At 35.3% G+C, this 16,664-nt stretch overlaps 1 protein-coding gene across 3 annotated transcripts in view; it reads right to left on the bottom strand.

Annotated features, from left to right (window-relative positions):
- Nucleotides 1-15,692, bottom strand: part of LOC136218528 (stromal processing peptidase, chloroplastic) — a 32,498-nt gene extending 16,806 nt beyond the window's left edge. For 2 of the 3 annotated variants that reach the window (XM_066005452.1, XM_066005453.1), the window contains exons 1-11: nucleotides 15,533-15,692; nucleotides 15,239-15,445; nucleotides 14,917-15,151; nucleotides 13,881-14,113; nucleotides 7,370-7,568; nucleotides 3,100-3,147; nucleotides 2,730-2,837; nucleotides 2,446-2,634; nucleotides 2,050-2,343; nucleotides 1,833-1,934; nucleotides 1,118-1,252 (exon numbers count right to left, since the gene is read on the bottom strand). In XM_066005452.1, the coding sequence (XP_065861524.1) occupies nucleotides 1,118-1,252; nucleotides 1,833-1,934; nucleotides 2,050-2,343; nucleotides 2,446-2,634; nucleotides 2,730-2,837; nucleotides 3,100-3,147; nucleotides 7,370-7,568; nucleotides 13,881-14,113; nucleotides 14,917-15,151; nucleotides 15,239-15,441 (1,746 nt within the window). In that variant the 5' untranslated portion in view covers nucleotides 15,442-15,445; nucleotides 15,533-15,692. The remainder of the gene's footprint in view (nucleotides 1-1,117; nucleotides 1,253-1,832; nucleotides 1,935-2,049; nucleotides 2,344-2,445; nucleotides 2,635-2,729; nucleotides 2,838-3,099; nucleotides 3,148-7,369; nucleotides 7,569-13,880; nucleotides 14,114-14,916; nucleotides 15,152-15,238; nucleotides 15,446-15,532) is intronic. The other variant, XM_066005454.1, reaches the window with a different exon arrangement.
- Between the last annotated feature and the right edge of the window lie 972 nt (nucleotides 15,693-16,664).

Raw genomic sequence — 16,664 nt, 5'->3', positions numbered from 1 at the left:
GGAAAGGCATTTCGCGAAAATATATTGACTTATAAAGGACATGTATGAGGGAGTGTGCACGAGTGTACGTACCAGTGTTGGGAAGACTTAAGAGTTCCCTATTATGATTGGAGTGCATCAAGGTTCTGCACTTAGCCCATTCCTTTTTGCGTACGAATTAACAAGTTCACTTCAAGATGTTATACTATGGTATATGTTGTTTGTAGATGATATTGTGTTGGTTGATGAGACGAAAGAAGGCGTGGAGAGGAAGTTGGAATTATGGATACAAACTTAGGAATCTAGAGGCTTTAAGTTGAGTCGAAGTAAAATGGAATATTTGGAGTGTAAGTTTAGCGGCAACAAAAGTCGGGAGACAGGGACAATCACCCTAGATGGAAGGGTTGTCCAGGGCTCGGATTGCTTCATTTTTTTAGGGTCTATTATTCAAACAGATGGAGAAATTGATGGAGATGTTGCTCATAGGATTAAATCTGGTTGGTCGAAGTGGAAGAGTGCTACGGATTTCTACTGCACAGCAATTAGACATGCATTGTTATATGGTACGGAATGTAGGGCAGTGAAACACTATCACATTCATAAGATGTCGCTGGCGAAGATGCGAGAAAGGATCGGGTGAGTAATGAAATAATTAGGACAAAAGTAGGGGTTACATCTATTGAGAATAAAATGAGGAAAAACCGACTAAGGTGGTTTGGCCATGTAAGACGAAGAGGACTTGATGCGCCGGTTAGAAGGATTGGAGAGTGGCAAAGGGATGCAATGGTGAGGGGTAGGGGAAGGCCTAAGTAAACTTGGAATAGGGTGATTGAGAGTGATATGAGTTTATTGGGGATTGAGGAAAATATGGTAGTGGATAGGACGGAGTGGAGGGAGAGAATTTATGTCGCTGACACGACTTGATTTCACGGTTTCGTATGGCGGTTCATGTTAGCGGACCCCGAATCGTTTTGCGACTAAGGCTTTATTGTTGTTGTAGATCATTGCTGAAACACCAAAGCTCGCCTCTAATGATCCTTTAATATTTGACAATCAAGTCCAAGAAATAGAGCAAGTTATAAAAGAGAGATGTCCAGCAGCCATGATCTAATTCAATTAAGTTAGCAAAAGTACAAACCTCCTGAACAGCAACTCTAATAGCACTCTGCCAATTCTTGGGCTCAGCAGTCACTGTAAGAGTTGTGACAGTGCATCCTTCCCTTCCAGAGTCACTATGATCTAATTCAATCGATGTAAATGGTGGATTTGAACTCTGAAAATATAACAAAAAAGAAGTGCTGAGCAGATAAAATGATATCAACTCAAAAAGACCAGGCAACAATACAGCAAAGTAGAAGTCGTCAATATAATTCTTCAATCCTTGATTTGGTTTTGTGCACAATAATTAGAACATTGAATGCAGATCACAAAACAGTATTAGTAATTATCAGCTAAAAAAATTCCAGCAAGTCCGCATCCATAATATCTCAGTCAAACAGTGTATCAAATCCAACAGACAATGTGGACCTGAAGATATATAAGCATCAAAATAACAATAAAGAATCAGCAACCCTCTCCGTTTTTGCACCAGACAACATGTATGCTTTATAAATGTTTAGACTTCAGGTTGTAATCGTCATCAAATTAGTCGCCATCATTATTGCATAGAGAAGCACTGTCTTAGAAAATAGACATTTAAGTGATGATCCAAGTCCTTGCATGAAAATGTAAAGACATGGAAAAATAAAGGCCAAGGAAAAAATTATTACTAAGCAGTATTTACAAGTAAAACAATCAAATAAACATCATAAACAAGTGAGGTTAGTATATTATATGAATACAATCACATGTACCTTGTATCGTGTATTAATGCGAAAATGCAATGCTGATAGGAATATTCTCTTCATCAAAACGTTACGCAAATCACCATAAGTCTGGACCTTATTCACTGGGATCTGCAGCATAAATATAAATAATCAAAGCGGAAGAGACGAAAAAAGAGAACGTAAATGGTTAATAATACTGAACTTATACGCAAAAGATGCAGGCTCAATAACATAAAACACATACTTTGCAGAACATATTAATTGAGAAATTTTGAAGCAACTCATGCTGAAATATCTGTGGTGGTTTCATATGTACACTGCTTCCAGGGAGAGACCAATTATGCTGCACAGGTGGACGAACTGTATGCCTTTCCTTTTTCAAGATTTTATATTGATCTGATCCCGACAACTTTTCTGGAGAGGAACTTCCAGGAAGCCCTGAGAGCTTGGGAACAAGAAAGCTAGCCATTGCACCAAATGCGCTAGGAGTAGGTGGAGGAGCTGTCTCATTTTCAATGCCAGTTTGTCCAAAGACAGTCTGCATCAAAAGAAATGAATGATGTAACACTCCTCTTTTTCCATAAGTAGAAGAAACACCAAACAGGCCTTTTGCAAATTCTAATTTATTTTTGTTACATACTTCAATCTGGTGAACTGTCTTTGGGATGTCACCAATGTCGCCAACAATGTACAAGGTTGAATTTGCTGGGAAGTACCACCGTTCATGGAATTTCCTAATTTTATCTGCATCCCACTTCTTAATCTGTTCTTCTAAACCAATAGGGAACCTTTTGCTCAGCTTGTTTTCAGAATGTAGATGCTGTAGTAACTGTATTCAAGAAGGAAATTGTTAAGAATACTGCAAAGTGCCTGGCAATATTAAAACATAATCAGCTCCAATATAGAAACAAATTAAAGTTATACCTGGCAATCTACACGGTACTCTATCGTGTTCATCATCTGTAGTTCCGAAAGGATAGCACGTCTTTCTTTTTCAACTCGAGAGGAGAGAAACTTTGGGTGGAAAGCTATCTGTCCTCATGGAACATGCATGCATGTTAGATAAACCTTAATTCAATGAAATATTTTCAATTGAAATAATTTAATGTTGTTAAAATATTTCTATTGACATCAAGAGAAGGTAACATATGCTCAGACACTACAGTAGAACGAGTTAAATTAACGACTACTGAAGATGCATTATGACAACCTGCTGCATTACTAACACATTATTTATATTATAATTGTGCAATGTGCCATATACTCATAGAAAATTATTGATCATGATTCATACCTCATTTAAAGCATCCAATACCGATGGAAGTAGATCAGCATCAGCATCCTGAAAGATTGAACAATTTTCCTCAAATAAACACCAAATGTCTAAAATTAGCTCAAACTATTAAAATCAAGAAATAAAAAGATTAGGTAACTAAGCTTATATAACAAATACATTCATCAATAACTCTGACTTTGTATAAATCCTACTTTCTGTTCATAGTTATATCAAGCAAATGAACTGATACTGCTAACAAGGCATATGCTACCAGTTCTGTTTCCAGTAATCTTCTTTAACCACGTAACATAGATACTGTACGACTACGTTATTGCATTTTTACCAAGTTGGATGCTAAGCCCTGAGACTTACCAAACTTATCCCAAGTAAAATGTTCAACCAGTCATGAACAGTCAATGACCACAGCATGCACAGGAGAGATTGGCTTCTCTTGGCACACACATTTTGATATTAGTATAAAGGATTAAACATAATTCTGAGATCTTCTGGCAAGACAAACTATATTATAAAAGTTCAACAAAACTTGAAAAACAAGAAAGAAAAGGAGCGAGAGAACAACAAACTAAAGCTAGACTGATTTCCTTTGTTATGGCCTTGAGATCTGGTCATGGGTCTGATTTTTTCAGAGTTTTTCTTCCTTTAGAACGTGGTGAATAAAAGCAAGCCCTCATTCAGTGAGAACCCTTTGATCTCCTTGACCATAAATTTTCCGAAAAACTTTGTCTGCCTTCTTTCTTATTCATTTCAACAGATGTAACAGATACAACCCGTACTAGACTTGTAGCTGCTGCAAAACTGCTCCCTTGTGCAGTTATACATGTAACGAGCAGTTTTAATATAATAAAGACACCTAGTAAGACGCATATAACTTAGGACACTTAAGAAGACACCTAAACACGTAGAAAGACAAATTATAACATAAAATAACAGTGTTACATAATAGGAAGTATCAGTGCGTGGTGCCTCCGTTCTGCTTCTGCTGCTCTATTCCGGCAAAGGCAGACTACTGTCAACCCCTCTGTTGGCTCAGCAGTATCAGGAAAGCCTTCTTTTTTCTTCTGTTCTTGCCTTTGTCCCTTACCTGTGTACTAGTTGTTGGTTGTTGTGGTGTCTGGTTGTGTGTTGCCTTCTCTTCATAATGGTGATTTCTTCTTGTTACTCAGTTATTTGGTAAAGACCGAGTTTTGTTTCAGTTGTTGGCTGATCCTTTGCAGAAGATCGCCTTATTTTTTCGTGTTTGGACTCCTTTTACCTTAGTGAACACCTTTGTGGGTAAAGTCATTTCTGGATTTTGTCATTGTTGCATCAATGGCAGATTGTTCAAGTTCGGAAGGTCTTCCTCACTGTTGTCTTGGGCTAATACAAATAACATAAGTCGCTTATTCTTCGGCAGTCACTTCCTTTAGTCTCATCTCACCTAACAACTAGTTGTTGTCTTTATTAAAGCTTCGTTGGCTTACCAATATATGTAACAAGCTGGGTGTGATTGTATCTTTCCTCCAACTTGAGGGAGTGTGTTATAGTATGAATGAATGTGAACATAGCTAGCTGTAATACAAAAATTTCAGGGAGCAGTCAAAGCAGCAATTATAGGATCAGTATATACATCCGCTTTCTATCGCCATTCTTGTATATAAACTTTTTATCTTTCAATATATGAAATGTAGTTCTCTCCCAAAATAACACATTTCATGAAGGGGAGCAAGATTCCACTCTACTGCTATGTGCACATGTAATCCACTCACAAAGATTTCAAATTCTTGCTTTGGGAATAATTCAGTGCAACGTGCAAATAGTTATTCAAATATGTGTTGATAGGCCTCTACAATTCCCATCTGCCTCAACTTGGATAATTCACCCAAATTTCCATGACTATATAGGCCTAAATCTGAAATTACAAAGGTTTTTAAATTCCTTCCATGTTAGATCAAGTCCATCTCTATCTAATTTCAAAAACCACAGTTGTGCATCCCCGTCAAAATGTGGTGCTACCATCTCCACCCATTCCACCTCTGGAGTTCATTGATGCCCAAAAAGAAGAACTCACATCAACTTAACCACGACAAGGGGCCTCCATTGCCATCAAAATTCAATTCCGGAATACCTAGGTGCCACAGGGTTTGTGTCCAGATTCCTCTCCAACAGAGGATCACACTCCCTCCCCTCTCTGGTTCATGGACTTCCATCAGAGTAAAGGCTACTTCTGAAACCAAATCATTCAGTTGGTTGGTGACTTCCTATTGTCTGGCATCCTCGTTCTATCCTCCTCCTAATACATGGCTATAAAGGCTTCAAGTTATCATTGTAGTCCATGTGAATCACCCATTACTTTAGGCTCTGATACCAAGATGTTATAGCCCTGATAGTAATGGTTCTGTGTGAACTAGTGATATTATTAGCTGTAAATTATGAATTGTTGACTATATGTGTGAACATAGCAAGCTGCAATAGAAGAAAATAGAGGAGCAATTGTAGGAGCAGTCACAGGAGAAATGTTAGGAATTAGTCATATGCTGCACTATAAATACATGTAATTCTTTTGAATCAATACACAAGTTACAATCATAAAATCTGTTATGGTATCAGAGCTATAGGCTCATTTTTTCTGGGAAATTATAGGAGTTGAGCCTTCATTGCCAACCTCTTCCATTGCCTTCATGTCTCTGTTTTACTCTGTTTTTCTGCTCATCAAATATACTTTATCAGCTTCATTTCTGGAAATTCTTGTTATCAACCTCTATCTGTGATGCTGGTTCTGTTGACTAGCTTTGTTTGGATTGTCAGCTGCACTTTGAAGTAAAGAAAGATGACAGAAGGAAAGAAGACTGAATAAGTTGTGGCTTCACCAAACGAAGGAACTAGGGTGGAGTTACAAATCATTTAATCTGCCTACAATTGGATGGACAAAATTATATCAAATGGTCTCAACTTGTTAATACTATATTGGAAGGTAAGGGGAAGATCAGTCACTTGTTGGGAATAAGACCAAAGCAAAGAGATCCAGGTTTTGATGTGTGGGATGAGGACTCTATGATAATGGCATGCCTTTGGAATTCAATGATGCCTGAAATAAGTGATATTGTGATGTTCATGGCTACAGCCAAAGATACTTGGGATGCAATTCAGCAAACGTATTCAAAGGCCAGAGATGAAGCACAACTGTATGAAGTTAAGGTCAAAACCATGGCGGCAAAACAAGGTAGCAAACCTGTGACAGAATATGCCAACCAACTAAAATCTCTATGGCAGGAACTTGATCATTATCGAGTAATTCAGACTGAGAGTCCCAATGATGCAGCTGTACTAAAGGAATTCATTGAACAAGACAAAGTATATGACTTTCTTGTGGGATTAAACCCTGAGTTTGATCTATTAAGAATCCAAATGCTTGGAAAACAAAAGGTTCCATGTTTAATGAAGTAATGGCCATTATTCGGAGTGAAGAAAGTAGAAGGATCGTGATACTCTGTCTTCTTGGTACATGACCATGAAGGCTTCAAACTGTTATTGGAAAGGACTCGAGTGACCCATAACTTCCATCTTTAATACCAAGTTGTTGTAGGCCTAGGATCTAGTTACAGGACGGGTAAAATTAATTTATTTCTTTGTTTTTCTTCGCTTAGAAACTATGGTGACAAGAATGTAAGACTCGTTGAACACTTTGATCTCTGGAATCTAATTTATGGAAATACATAATGAAAAATACTATGTTGCATCTGCAGATTCTTTATAGCTGAAATTCCAAACATTACAAGTATGTGACTGGATAATCTTTAGAGATATTATAACTGCTCATGACTGGCTTTTCTCTCTGAGACAGGCTAATAACTGCAAATAACTACCTATTCTTACAGCAAACTAAAACAAATTTCAGATTATGACAACAAACTAACACATATAACATACACAGTAACATCAAATAACAAACACAAAAAATGACACATAGCATCTAAACACTTGGAAAGACAAATTATAAAATATAACAATAATGATATATAATAAATATTATGGCTGCTTGCTCGTGTCGCATAACAACCTTAGTTTTGTTTTTTTTTTTTTATATAATTGCAGGAGGGACTGGAGCTCAACAGCACCTCTTTAAAGAAAAATGCCAACTATCAAGTAAGCTATGCCAAGTCTCAAACTAAAACTCAAATTCATTCAAATAATGCGCAGCCAAAAACATCTATCTAAATGACCTATAGACCACAAAACTAACAGTTATGTCAATCAGCAAGCAAGAAAAGAATCGCAAAGAAGTGATAACCTTTGTTGTAGTTGGTGAATGGATATGGAATACAGTATGGTGGAAATCAGTGTATGCATTTGATCTGGCCCCAGTTCCAAGAAGTTTCTCACGTTTCTTGCTTCCAAGAAATGCAACATGTTCAATCATATGCGCAATTCCTTGTTCATCATCTTCCTCGTCTATTGATCCTGCATGAACTTCCATGTGTGCCTCAAACCTATAATAACAAACATTTTTTTGTCCATAAGCAACAAACATCTAGATAGATACAAAGGGATCGCCACATGCCACAAGAACAATTTGTTGTTTCCCACTTGATAGAATTAAGTGGTGTAGATTTATGTGTCTTCCCACTAAAACACATCATGCATCATTTCCCCTATTGGAAGTCTCACTTATTGGAAATTGACTTATCTCTTTTTAATGACAAGCTCTAATATCATTTGATAAACTGAAGTGCGTGTAGTTGAATACATCTTTGGTATCATAACAATTTGATTGTCATTTCTTCAAATCAATAATGAATTGAATAAAACTTTCACATGGGTTTCATTTAGTTCAATTAATGGTAGTCTACTTTGTTCTCTATAGGTTTATAATAGTAACCTTAAGTTTGAAAAGTCTAGAGCAATTATATAAACTAAGCTTTTATTGGAGGATTTTTTTATAATATATACCACCTACAAACTACAACATGTATCTTGAAAAAAATATGGTACAAAAGCCTAACCACAAACAGAAAAATCTCAAAAAGTCGTGAAATAAGAAGTTCAAAAATTAGATAATAGTCAACCTCTAATGCACTACATTGGCCTATTTATTTTGAGAGAAATGAGAAGAAACAATTACAGTGAAGCATCCTAGAATAACAAAAAGACTTCCAAAGTCTAAGTGATCTTCTGACTAGTGATGTCAAAGGCACACTAGGCAGCTGCCTAGGTGCAATTTGAGGACTGCACCTCCAGGCCTTGCCTTCAAAGAGGCGCTAGCCTTTTCACCTAGGTGATTGTATAGAAGGCTTTTGGTGCTTTTTACACAGTTTTTTTCATTCACTGGTTCAAGGGGATTTTTCTTTTTTAAAGTTATCATTGTGCAATAAAAATCTATTTATTTAGGAATCAGGTGATTAATTTAAGGCATTTTAATGTTAAAATACAGCAATTTATAGCAATATAAGAATCAAAAACAGCAAACAAAACTCTCCTTCAAGCATCATCTTCTAAATCAGTGATCCCAAAGCCATTATCCATGAAGAAAGTCAAAGAGAAAGAGAAGTACGAATTAAGATTCTGCATGACACTATAAAACATGTAACATAGTCTAAAAGTACTCATATTCTTTTATCAACTAAGCAGGTTGGTCGACCGGATCTAGTTACATCGTTGATGGCAGTGTGTTCTAATACAACAATGAAATGTCGTTTATATCTCAAACATTTTTCCCTTTTTTCATGGCTGTTAAATGTGAAATGGGCAACATGTTGTTTATATCTCACATAAAATTCTGTTAATGCACTAATTTAGTTGTTTTTCTTTTTTCACTTATGAACTAGTTGTAAAATACCATGTAACCTAAAAGGCAACATGAATATATTAAACTTAAGATGAATACACATATATACACAAGGTTCTTCCTAAGTTACTCCTACAATTAAGCAAACATAGCAGGCCCACTAGCAGCTATCTAGTTGTCACAACAGCCTAAGCATGCTTACATAGAGCATGGATATTAATCATGCTTAACTTGCTACAAATATAGGTAACAATTCGTATGTCTCCTCCCAAGGTGGTTCCTCACCGAAAAGGACTGAATGCTTCACCGGAACTGAACAGCAGAGGAAGAGACTCAAAACGTAGCATCTATGTCAAAACGTAGCGCGCAAAACAATATCACTCAAAAATGTAGCGCACAAATCACTATTACTCAAAAAAACTCAAGTTTCTTTAGGATATAAAGAAGTAATTTGAAAAACGCAACCCAGAAGAACAAACAGGCTTTTTCAGAAACGGAAAAGAAGAACCCAGTTGAAGTAACTGCCAGCAAGGTCAACACAAACAAGGAAATTCACCGAAAACTATCCAGACAGGAATAGAGAGGAGAGAGAGGCAACGGAGGAACAACAAGCCTCACCAAAAGCGGAGCTTCCATGCACCCTCACGCGTCGGCACGTGGACAACCCCACAAAGTTAAATACCCCAAGAGACCAATCAAAATAATGGAATTAGCATGTGGACCAGCATTGCCCATAAAATTAAAATCCAAATAGTGGAAGTAGCAGCAACACAATCCTCAACTAGCAAGGATGATGCCGAAGTTGTCGAAACTGCACACCAGCACTGGAAAAAGGGAGAAGGCAACGGAAGAAAAAAGGAGGCAACACTGGAAACAGACAGGTGAACCCAAGCAAATATCGAAAAGCGACTAGTAAAACCCAGAAAAACTGAAAAACTACCCAGACAACGATGAAGGAGACGACACCAGCGAAAGAAGCAGCTCAAGCACAAGATGTAGCACGTGGACTCAAATAGAAACACAGAACTCTGCGTTTCTAAGGCATAATATGAAAACAATTTCAAGACAGAAACCCATAAACACGAACTAGGCTCTGATACCATGTAAAATAACGTGAAAATAAAAAGAAATACATTTGATACCATGTAATCTGAAAGATTATATGAATATATTAAACTTGAGGTGAATCACATAGATACATACAAGGTTCTTCTTAAGTTACTCCTACAATTGAGCCAACATAACAGGCCCACTAGCAGCCATCTAGTTGTCGCAACAGCCTAAGCATGCTTACATTTATTACACTTGTAAATTATAATTTACTAGTGCAGTGCTCTAATTTGTTTGCTTCATTTAGAAATCCTATTAATTATTAATATGCAGCAGCAGTATGATACTTTATTCGTTAAGTTTTTAATTCCTATTAAGCATTAATATACAATACACTTATGTTTACGAAATTGTGAGTCAGGTCAGCCTTTCTGGCGCCTTACGCCTGAAGCAAGCCATACAAGGATGTGTTATGTTAGTTGTGCCAAGCGCTGTTTAACTACCTTGCTTTTTGAAGTATATGCCTAGGAATCGCATATCACATTTTAAAAATTGATAGTCAAGTGTCAACACTACATTGAGGGGTAGTTACATATCACAAGGTAAAATCCATTGATAAGATTTCACTCAGATAATAGAAGTTAGAGTACCTTTATCAATTAAATCACTTGAATTTATCCCGTCCCCTTCTAGTCAAAATATGTGCCCTTCTTACAAAAGTTATTATTAGATCTTCCTATAGAAAATTGAACTTCGAACCAAGCTCAGAAGAATATTTAAAACCTTGTACAGCACATATGCAACTTTTTGGAGTTCATTATCTCATATCAAAACCATAATGTGCAGCTAACCCTGTTATTGTTGCTTTTACTACTCTGCAAACTGCCAAATCTTTACAACTGCGTCACTTAGGATTACATGATCTAGTTGCATGAACAATTGGAATCTATTTGCATTAGCAACCGTTCCAGTAGTCACCGTGCACCTATATTATTAGAATAAGAGGGCATTCGGTTCGCGCAGAATTAATGGAAAGGAATCCAGAAAGGGAAACAAGGAGAGAAGAAAGGAATGACCCCGAATTCCCCTTTATAGGAATGATATACCATCTGATTCCCTTTGTGACTATTTGGTTCAAAGGAGAGAACCAATCCGAGTTGTGAATTCTTTTTAACAACAATTTTTTTAACTACATGTTCTGCATTAATAAAATCACCTGTAACTATAAAAATTAAAATCAATTACTTCAACCAGTAAAAAATCAAAAGGCAGTGAAACGGAGGACATTGAAATAAAATTAATCAAAGAAAATACACAAAAATGATATTTTAAAAAGAAAGTAATTCTAAAATAATTAAAACTGAAATAAGATGACAAAATAAAAAAATTTGGCCAAAAATAATTTTCAGGGTAAAAATATAAATAAAATAATTATAGTGACCAAAAGTGAAATTAGTCTAGCGGGAAAAAAAGTAAAATAAATGAGTACAAAGACCAAAAGTAACATTAATCCAAGGGATAAGGTACCAAAATAGGCCTAAGGTTTTTGGGGAAGTACCAATTTAGACTCAACGTTCAAAATAGCACCAATATAATATCAATTTAGGCTCAACGTTTACAATATAGCATCAATTAGGCCTCACGTACAAAATAGCACTAATATACGCTTAACGTTTACAAAATAATACGAATTTAAGCTTAACGTTTACAAAATATATCCAATTTAAGTTAAATGTCACAATTAAATTAACCATATTATATTCTTTTCCTATTAACTTTATATGTTATCTTTTTATTTAGTTCTATTTTCTTATTTATTATAGGCCTAATGCTTCCCCAGCCCCCTTAATTTGTCCAAATTGGTCATTTTACCCCCTCAACTCATCGAATGTCCGATTTACCCTCTTAACTCCATAAAAGTGGTATTTCTCACCCCATCAACTTGTCTATTTATCCCCCCCAACTTATAGACTGTTCATTTTACCCCCTTAACTCTATAAAAGTGGTATTTTTCACCCCTTACAATCCGTTATCGAAGCCTAAATAGATAACTTTTTTTAAACGTTAAACCTATATTTATCCTATTTTGTAAGTGGAACCTAAATTGATACTTCCCCAAAAATCATAGGTCTATTTTGGTACATTATCCCTACATATAATGTATCTAACTTGTTTATATTAATGTTCTTGTCATTTGTATTTTTTATTCGTTCTTTCTCTTTTCAACTTTTTTTACTACTATAAAGGGATAAAAAAAATACCATTTTTATGGAGTTAAGAGAGTAAATAGGATCATAAGTGGTGAGAAATACCAAGTTAATGGGGTAAATAGGATATTCGATGAGTTGAGAAGGGGTAAAATGATAAATTTGGACAAGTTAAGGGGGTGAGAAATACCATTTTTTTGGAGTTAAGGGGGTAACTAGGACATTCAATGAGTTGGAGGGGTAAAATGACCAATTTGGACAAGTTAAGGGGGCTGGAGAAGCATTAAGCCTTTATTATAATACAATTAATTAGTATTCTTGCCCATTAAAGCCTTATATTTGTTTTTCATCAACCATTCCATGACTCCTAAATTCCATGGCTCATGTAATATATGCAAACTAAAAGTAATTGAATATCCACAATATTTCGAACACTGACATGTATCAATATTATTTTAACTAGTTTGCATATATTGCATGAGCAATGAAATTTAGTAGTCATGGAATCATTGATGAAAAACAAATATAAGATCTTAATGTGTAAGAATACTAATTAATTGTATTATAATAAATAAGAATATAGAACTAAATAAAAAGATAACATATAAGGTTAATAAGGAAAGAATATAATATAATTAATTTAATTAAGACATTTAGCTTAAATTGTATATATTTTTGTAAACGTTGAGCTTAAATTCGTATTATTTTGTAAACGTTAAGCATATATTGGTGCTATTTTGTACGTGAGGCCTAAATTGATGTTATATTGTAAACGTTAAGCCTAAATTGATATTATGTTGTAAACGTTAAGCCTATATTGGTGCTATTTTGAACGTTGAGCCTAAATTGGTACTTCCCAAAAAACCTTAGGCCTATTTTGGTACCTTATCCCTTAATCCAAATGTAAAAAAGTAAAAAAAAAAAATAAGTACAAGGACCAAAACGAAAATTAAAAATAAAATAGAGGCTAAAGTAGAATTTTAGGAGGAAGATGGAGGTGTAAGAGCATCTCCAACAGCCTCTTAGTTGGGCGCTTAAGTTAAAATTTGAGAGAGTTAAAAACCAACACCAACAACCTCTTAGTTGGGCTCTTAAGTTAAAATTTGAGAGAGAGTTAAAACCAACTCCAACGAGAGGTGGCAATTTCTGACACGAAAACACGATTACATAGCCAACCCGACTGACACGACACGATTGAAACGAAAATTAGCATTTATAACATATAAAACCATATGGAACATAAATATGAGATAACACGATTTTGACACGAAACACGATAATTGTCAGGTCTTAGTGACTCCTCAAATCACTAAGAGATTCTCCATCCTCTCTATTATTGAGGAGCCTCTCTCCACTCATAGTGTCATCCATATTTCATTTTTTATTAATAATTTATTATTAAGGACTCTCTCCTCTCACTATTGGTAAATATAACAATACTTAATAATTTTAATGATAAAATAATAAATAAGGAGTAAATATGAGGAGTATTGTTGGAGATGATATGTATTAGACCCTCTTCAAATTACTAAGAATCAATTATTTATATTATTTTTAGAGAGCGGACTAAGAGTCTCTTGGAACAATTAAATTGATGAAAGAAACAAAAAAAAGGAATCATGACTTCTTTTTCCCTTACCCTTTCTTGAAACCCCCCAAACAAACACCCCTAACTTAAAACTAAAATATCCTTAAAGGCATTGAAACCATTACTACTCTTACAGTTTTCAATAAGACGCAGATAAATGGTAAGAGTATACCTGTTTGGTGGAACTTTATTTGGTAATATAAGATAACGCAGGCCATTTTTCAACTGCCCTCTATACAACTTTGGGTGAGATGGAAGTTCAGAGCTTAAAAAACCAGCTATTCTTCTTATTATTTCAGGATACAACAAATCTGAATCCTGCCTCTCGACAATACCATCTGGACAAGTTGTACTTGCAGCATGTGGCTCATTTGGACCCACAGATGCACATGGAACACGCTTCACCTGAAAATTAGACAAGGCAATAATTTGCACAGCAGAATATATTTTGTATGCAAAAAACTACAATGATTTCAAGGATAAGTGATGCAGGAGTAAATCTGTGTCAGTTACAAATTATCTTTCAAATCTGATGCAGATATGATTTCTATGTAGTTTAATTGATTAATCATTGTTTCCCAATACTCATTCTGTTAAGAATTCCTATTATTGTTCCAAAAAAATAACTATTATTTTTAACCAAAGCTCTTTATTACTGACTAGTTGTCAAGTTCTATTCCCCTAAACTCTTGCAATACATCAATAAGTTATATAAAACATCAAGGTTCGTTGACATTACTCCCTTAGAGCTACCAAAGCACCAGCAGACGACTGAAACGAGTCTTTCTTCAACTACTCTTCCCATATGTCATCTGTTATGCACTGAGCATAAGAATTTCAAAGAGCAGAACAAAGCTAAAAAACATGAAGTCCAGCTTTCTGACATTCAAACTAAAGAGTGTACACTCAATCTAAGGTCCAAGAACAATTAAGGCAGGTTTGAGCTCCACTCAGCATTCAAGTATCCAAGGAATCTCTACTAGTTACCTTTCTCCACCACACATGGCATATTCCTAATGATAGATAAAGCTCAATGTACATGTCATTAAATCTTAATAAAATATTGGAAAAACGATAGAAGCGACTAAACCAGCTCCCAACCCAAAAAAAAAAAAAAAAAAAAAAACTGAAGGCACTCACAAGACAGTAGATATGCTGGCATAGACAGAAAAAAAAAAGAGATCAAGAAAAGAAAGCAGATTACTAACAGAAGAAGCACCAACTGAACGCCCAGGCAAATGAAAAGTAGATTTGTCAAGGAAGGCTATTGGTCTAGATCTTCTGATCCTAGAACTTCTGGCATGGTGGTTAAGGGAGCAGCAAGAAATCCAGTTCCTAGGTTCTGAAAAAGAAGCCTCAGTAACCCTTTCATCAAGCAGGAAACTGGGCCGTTTCCCAACGTTATGCTTCTTTCTGCAAGAGAATGATCCTCCACGAGGCCACCTTCAATTGAAAAAAAAGCAGATGACCAACATATAAAACAAACAACTGAAAGAAGAGGATTTGAACACTCTGAATACGAATACATACTTTTTGTGGTTTAAAATTGGTTGAGGTATGAGATGAAATCGAGCCGAAGGAGTAGAAAGCCTTGAAAAATGCGGCGGCTGTGTAGGACTGACCCGGCAGCTTCTTGAATAAGCATCGTCTCTTGGACTCAAGCAAGAACGTATTTGAGGGAGGCTCATTAACAAAGAACTTGAGGCAGCCGCAGCGGCTGAATAAGGAGCCATTTCACTACAAAAACACAATCAATTTATAAAAAAGAAAAAGAAGGTTGAAGAAGAAAACGTATGGAAAATTAAATGAAAGAAGGAAGAATACCTTTTCTAACTATGTGGGAGAAAGAAAACAGACTCAAGGATATCTCTTTCACCCTTTTATCACTTTCTCTTGCCCTCTTCTGATGCTCGAGAGAAAAATATCAACGCCCGTCTGGCCAGGGCCGCCTTCGTCAATCGTCCCAGTATATTTTGTTTTCTTATTATTCTTTTTTTTTTAATTCTTTTTGGTGGACTCAATTTGCGTTCTCTCCATATCACGTGGATCGGAGACCGGCAAGAATTTTTTTTCTTTTTTTCCTTCAATTATTATTATTGTATTAATTAATTAACGTTTAAAAATTTTAGTTATTTATAATAAAAATATAAAAAAACAAATTAAATCATAAACTTTCATTTTTTAATATTGATCACAACTAGAATGAAAATTGCAAATAAATTTTATATTTTTTAAGATTGAAATAAATTATTATCATTATCAAATAAAAACTTTAAAAATGTTGACGTAGTTATAGAGTATTTAAAATCAAAATCGTAGTTATTACTGTAAGAAAGAAATGTTTCATCCTAGGTTTAATAGCTTGATTTAGCAAGGGTGTTGTTATTCCCAGCCACAATTTCTCACCCCTAGCCACCTGAAAGGACGAAAATGTCCTTTCAGGTGTTGGGATGTGAAAATTTATTTTTTTTTCCTCTCCCGATACCCGGACGTGAGGCGTGTGTATCACGCCTCACCATATGGTGAAGCGTGATGTCCTCACGCTCGCGTGTCGGGAGAGGAAAAAAACAAGTTTCCAACCTTATAGTTATTGCGGATTATAATTTGAATTATTGCAGATTAGTGGTTTATTGCGGATTATAATTTGAATTATTAACCTTTTAGTTTTAAATATAAATAATTAACATTACAATTAATTTTTTTTTGGTAAACAATTAACACTACAATTAATTAATATACAAGTAGTATTACATATGTTTTAAAATGAGTTAAAAACAATAAGTTCTACTATATTACAACAGATCGGTTTTGATCACATGGTACCATGTACTATTTGGTCATTCGCCATTAGATCTAGGTTTATTAGAATCCTAAGTTGGAGATTCAAAGCATCATGTGGCTTAGATTTAATAAGCCCAGATCTAACGGTGAATGACTAAATTCACATTAAGGTCCA

This window comes from Euphorbia lathyris, chromosome 2 (assembly GCF_963576675.1).
Source record: "Euphorbia lathyris chromosome 2, ddEupLath1.1, whole genome shotgun sequence".
Lineage (NCBI taxonomy): Eukaryota > Viridiplantae > Streptophyta > Magnoliopsida > Malpighiales > Euphorbiaceae > Euphorbia > Euphorbia lathyris.
The sequence above is the reverse complement of the archived record's forward strand: the minus strand, read 5'-3'. Positions and strand labels throughout refer to the sequence as shown.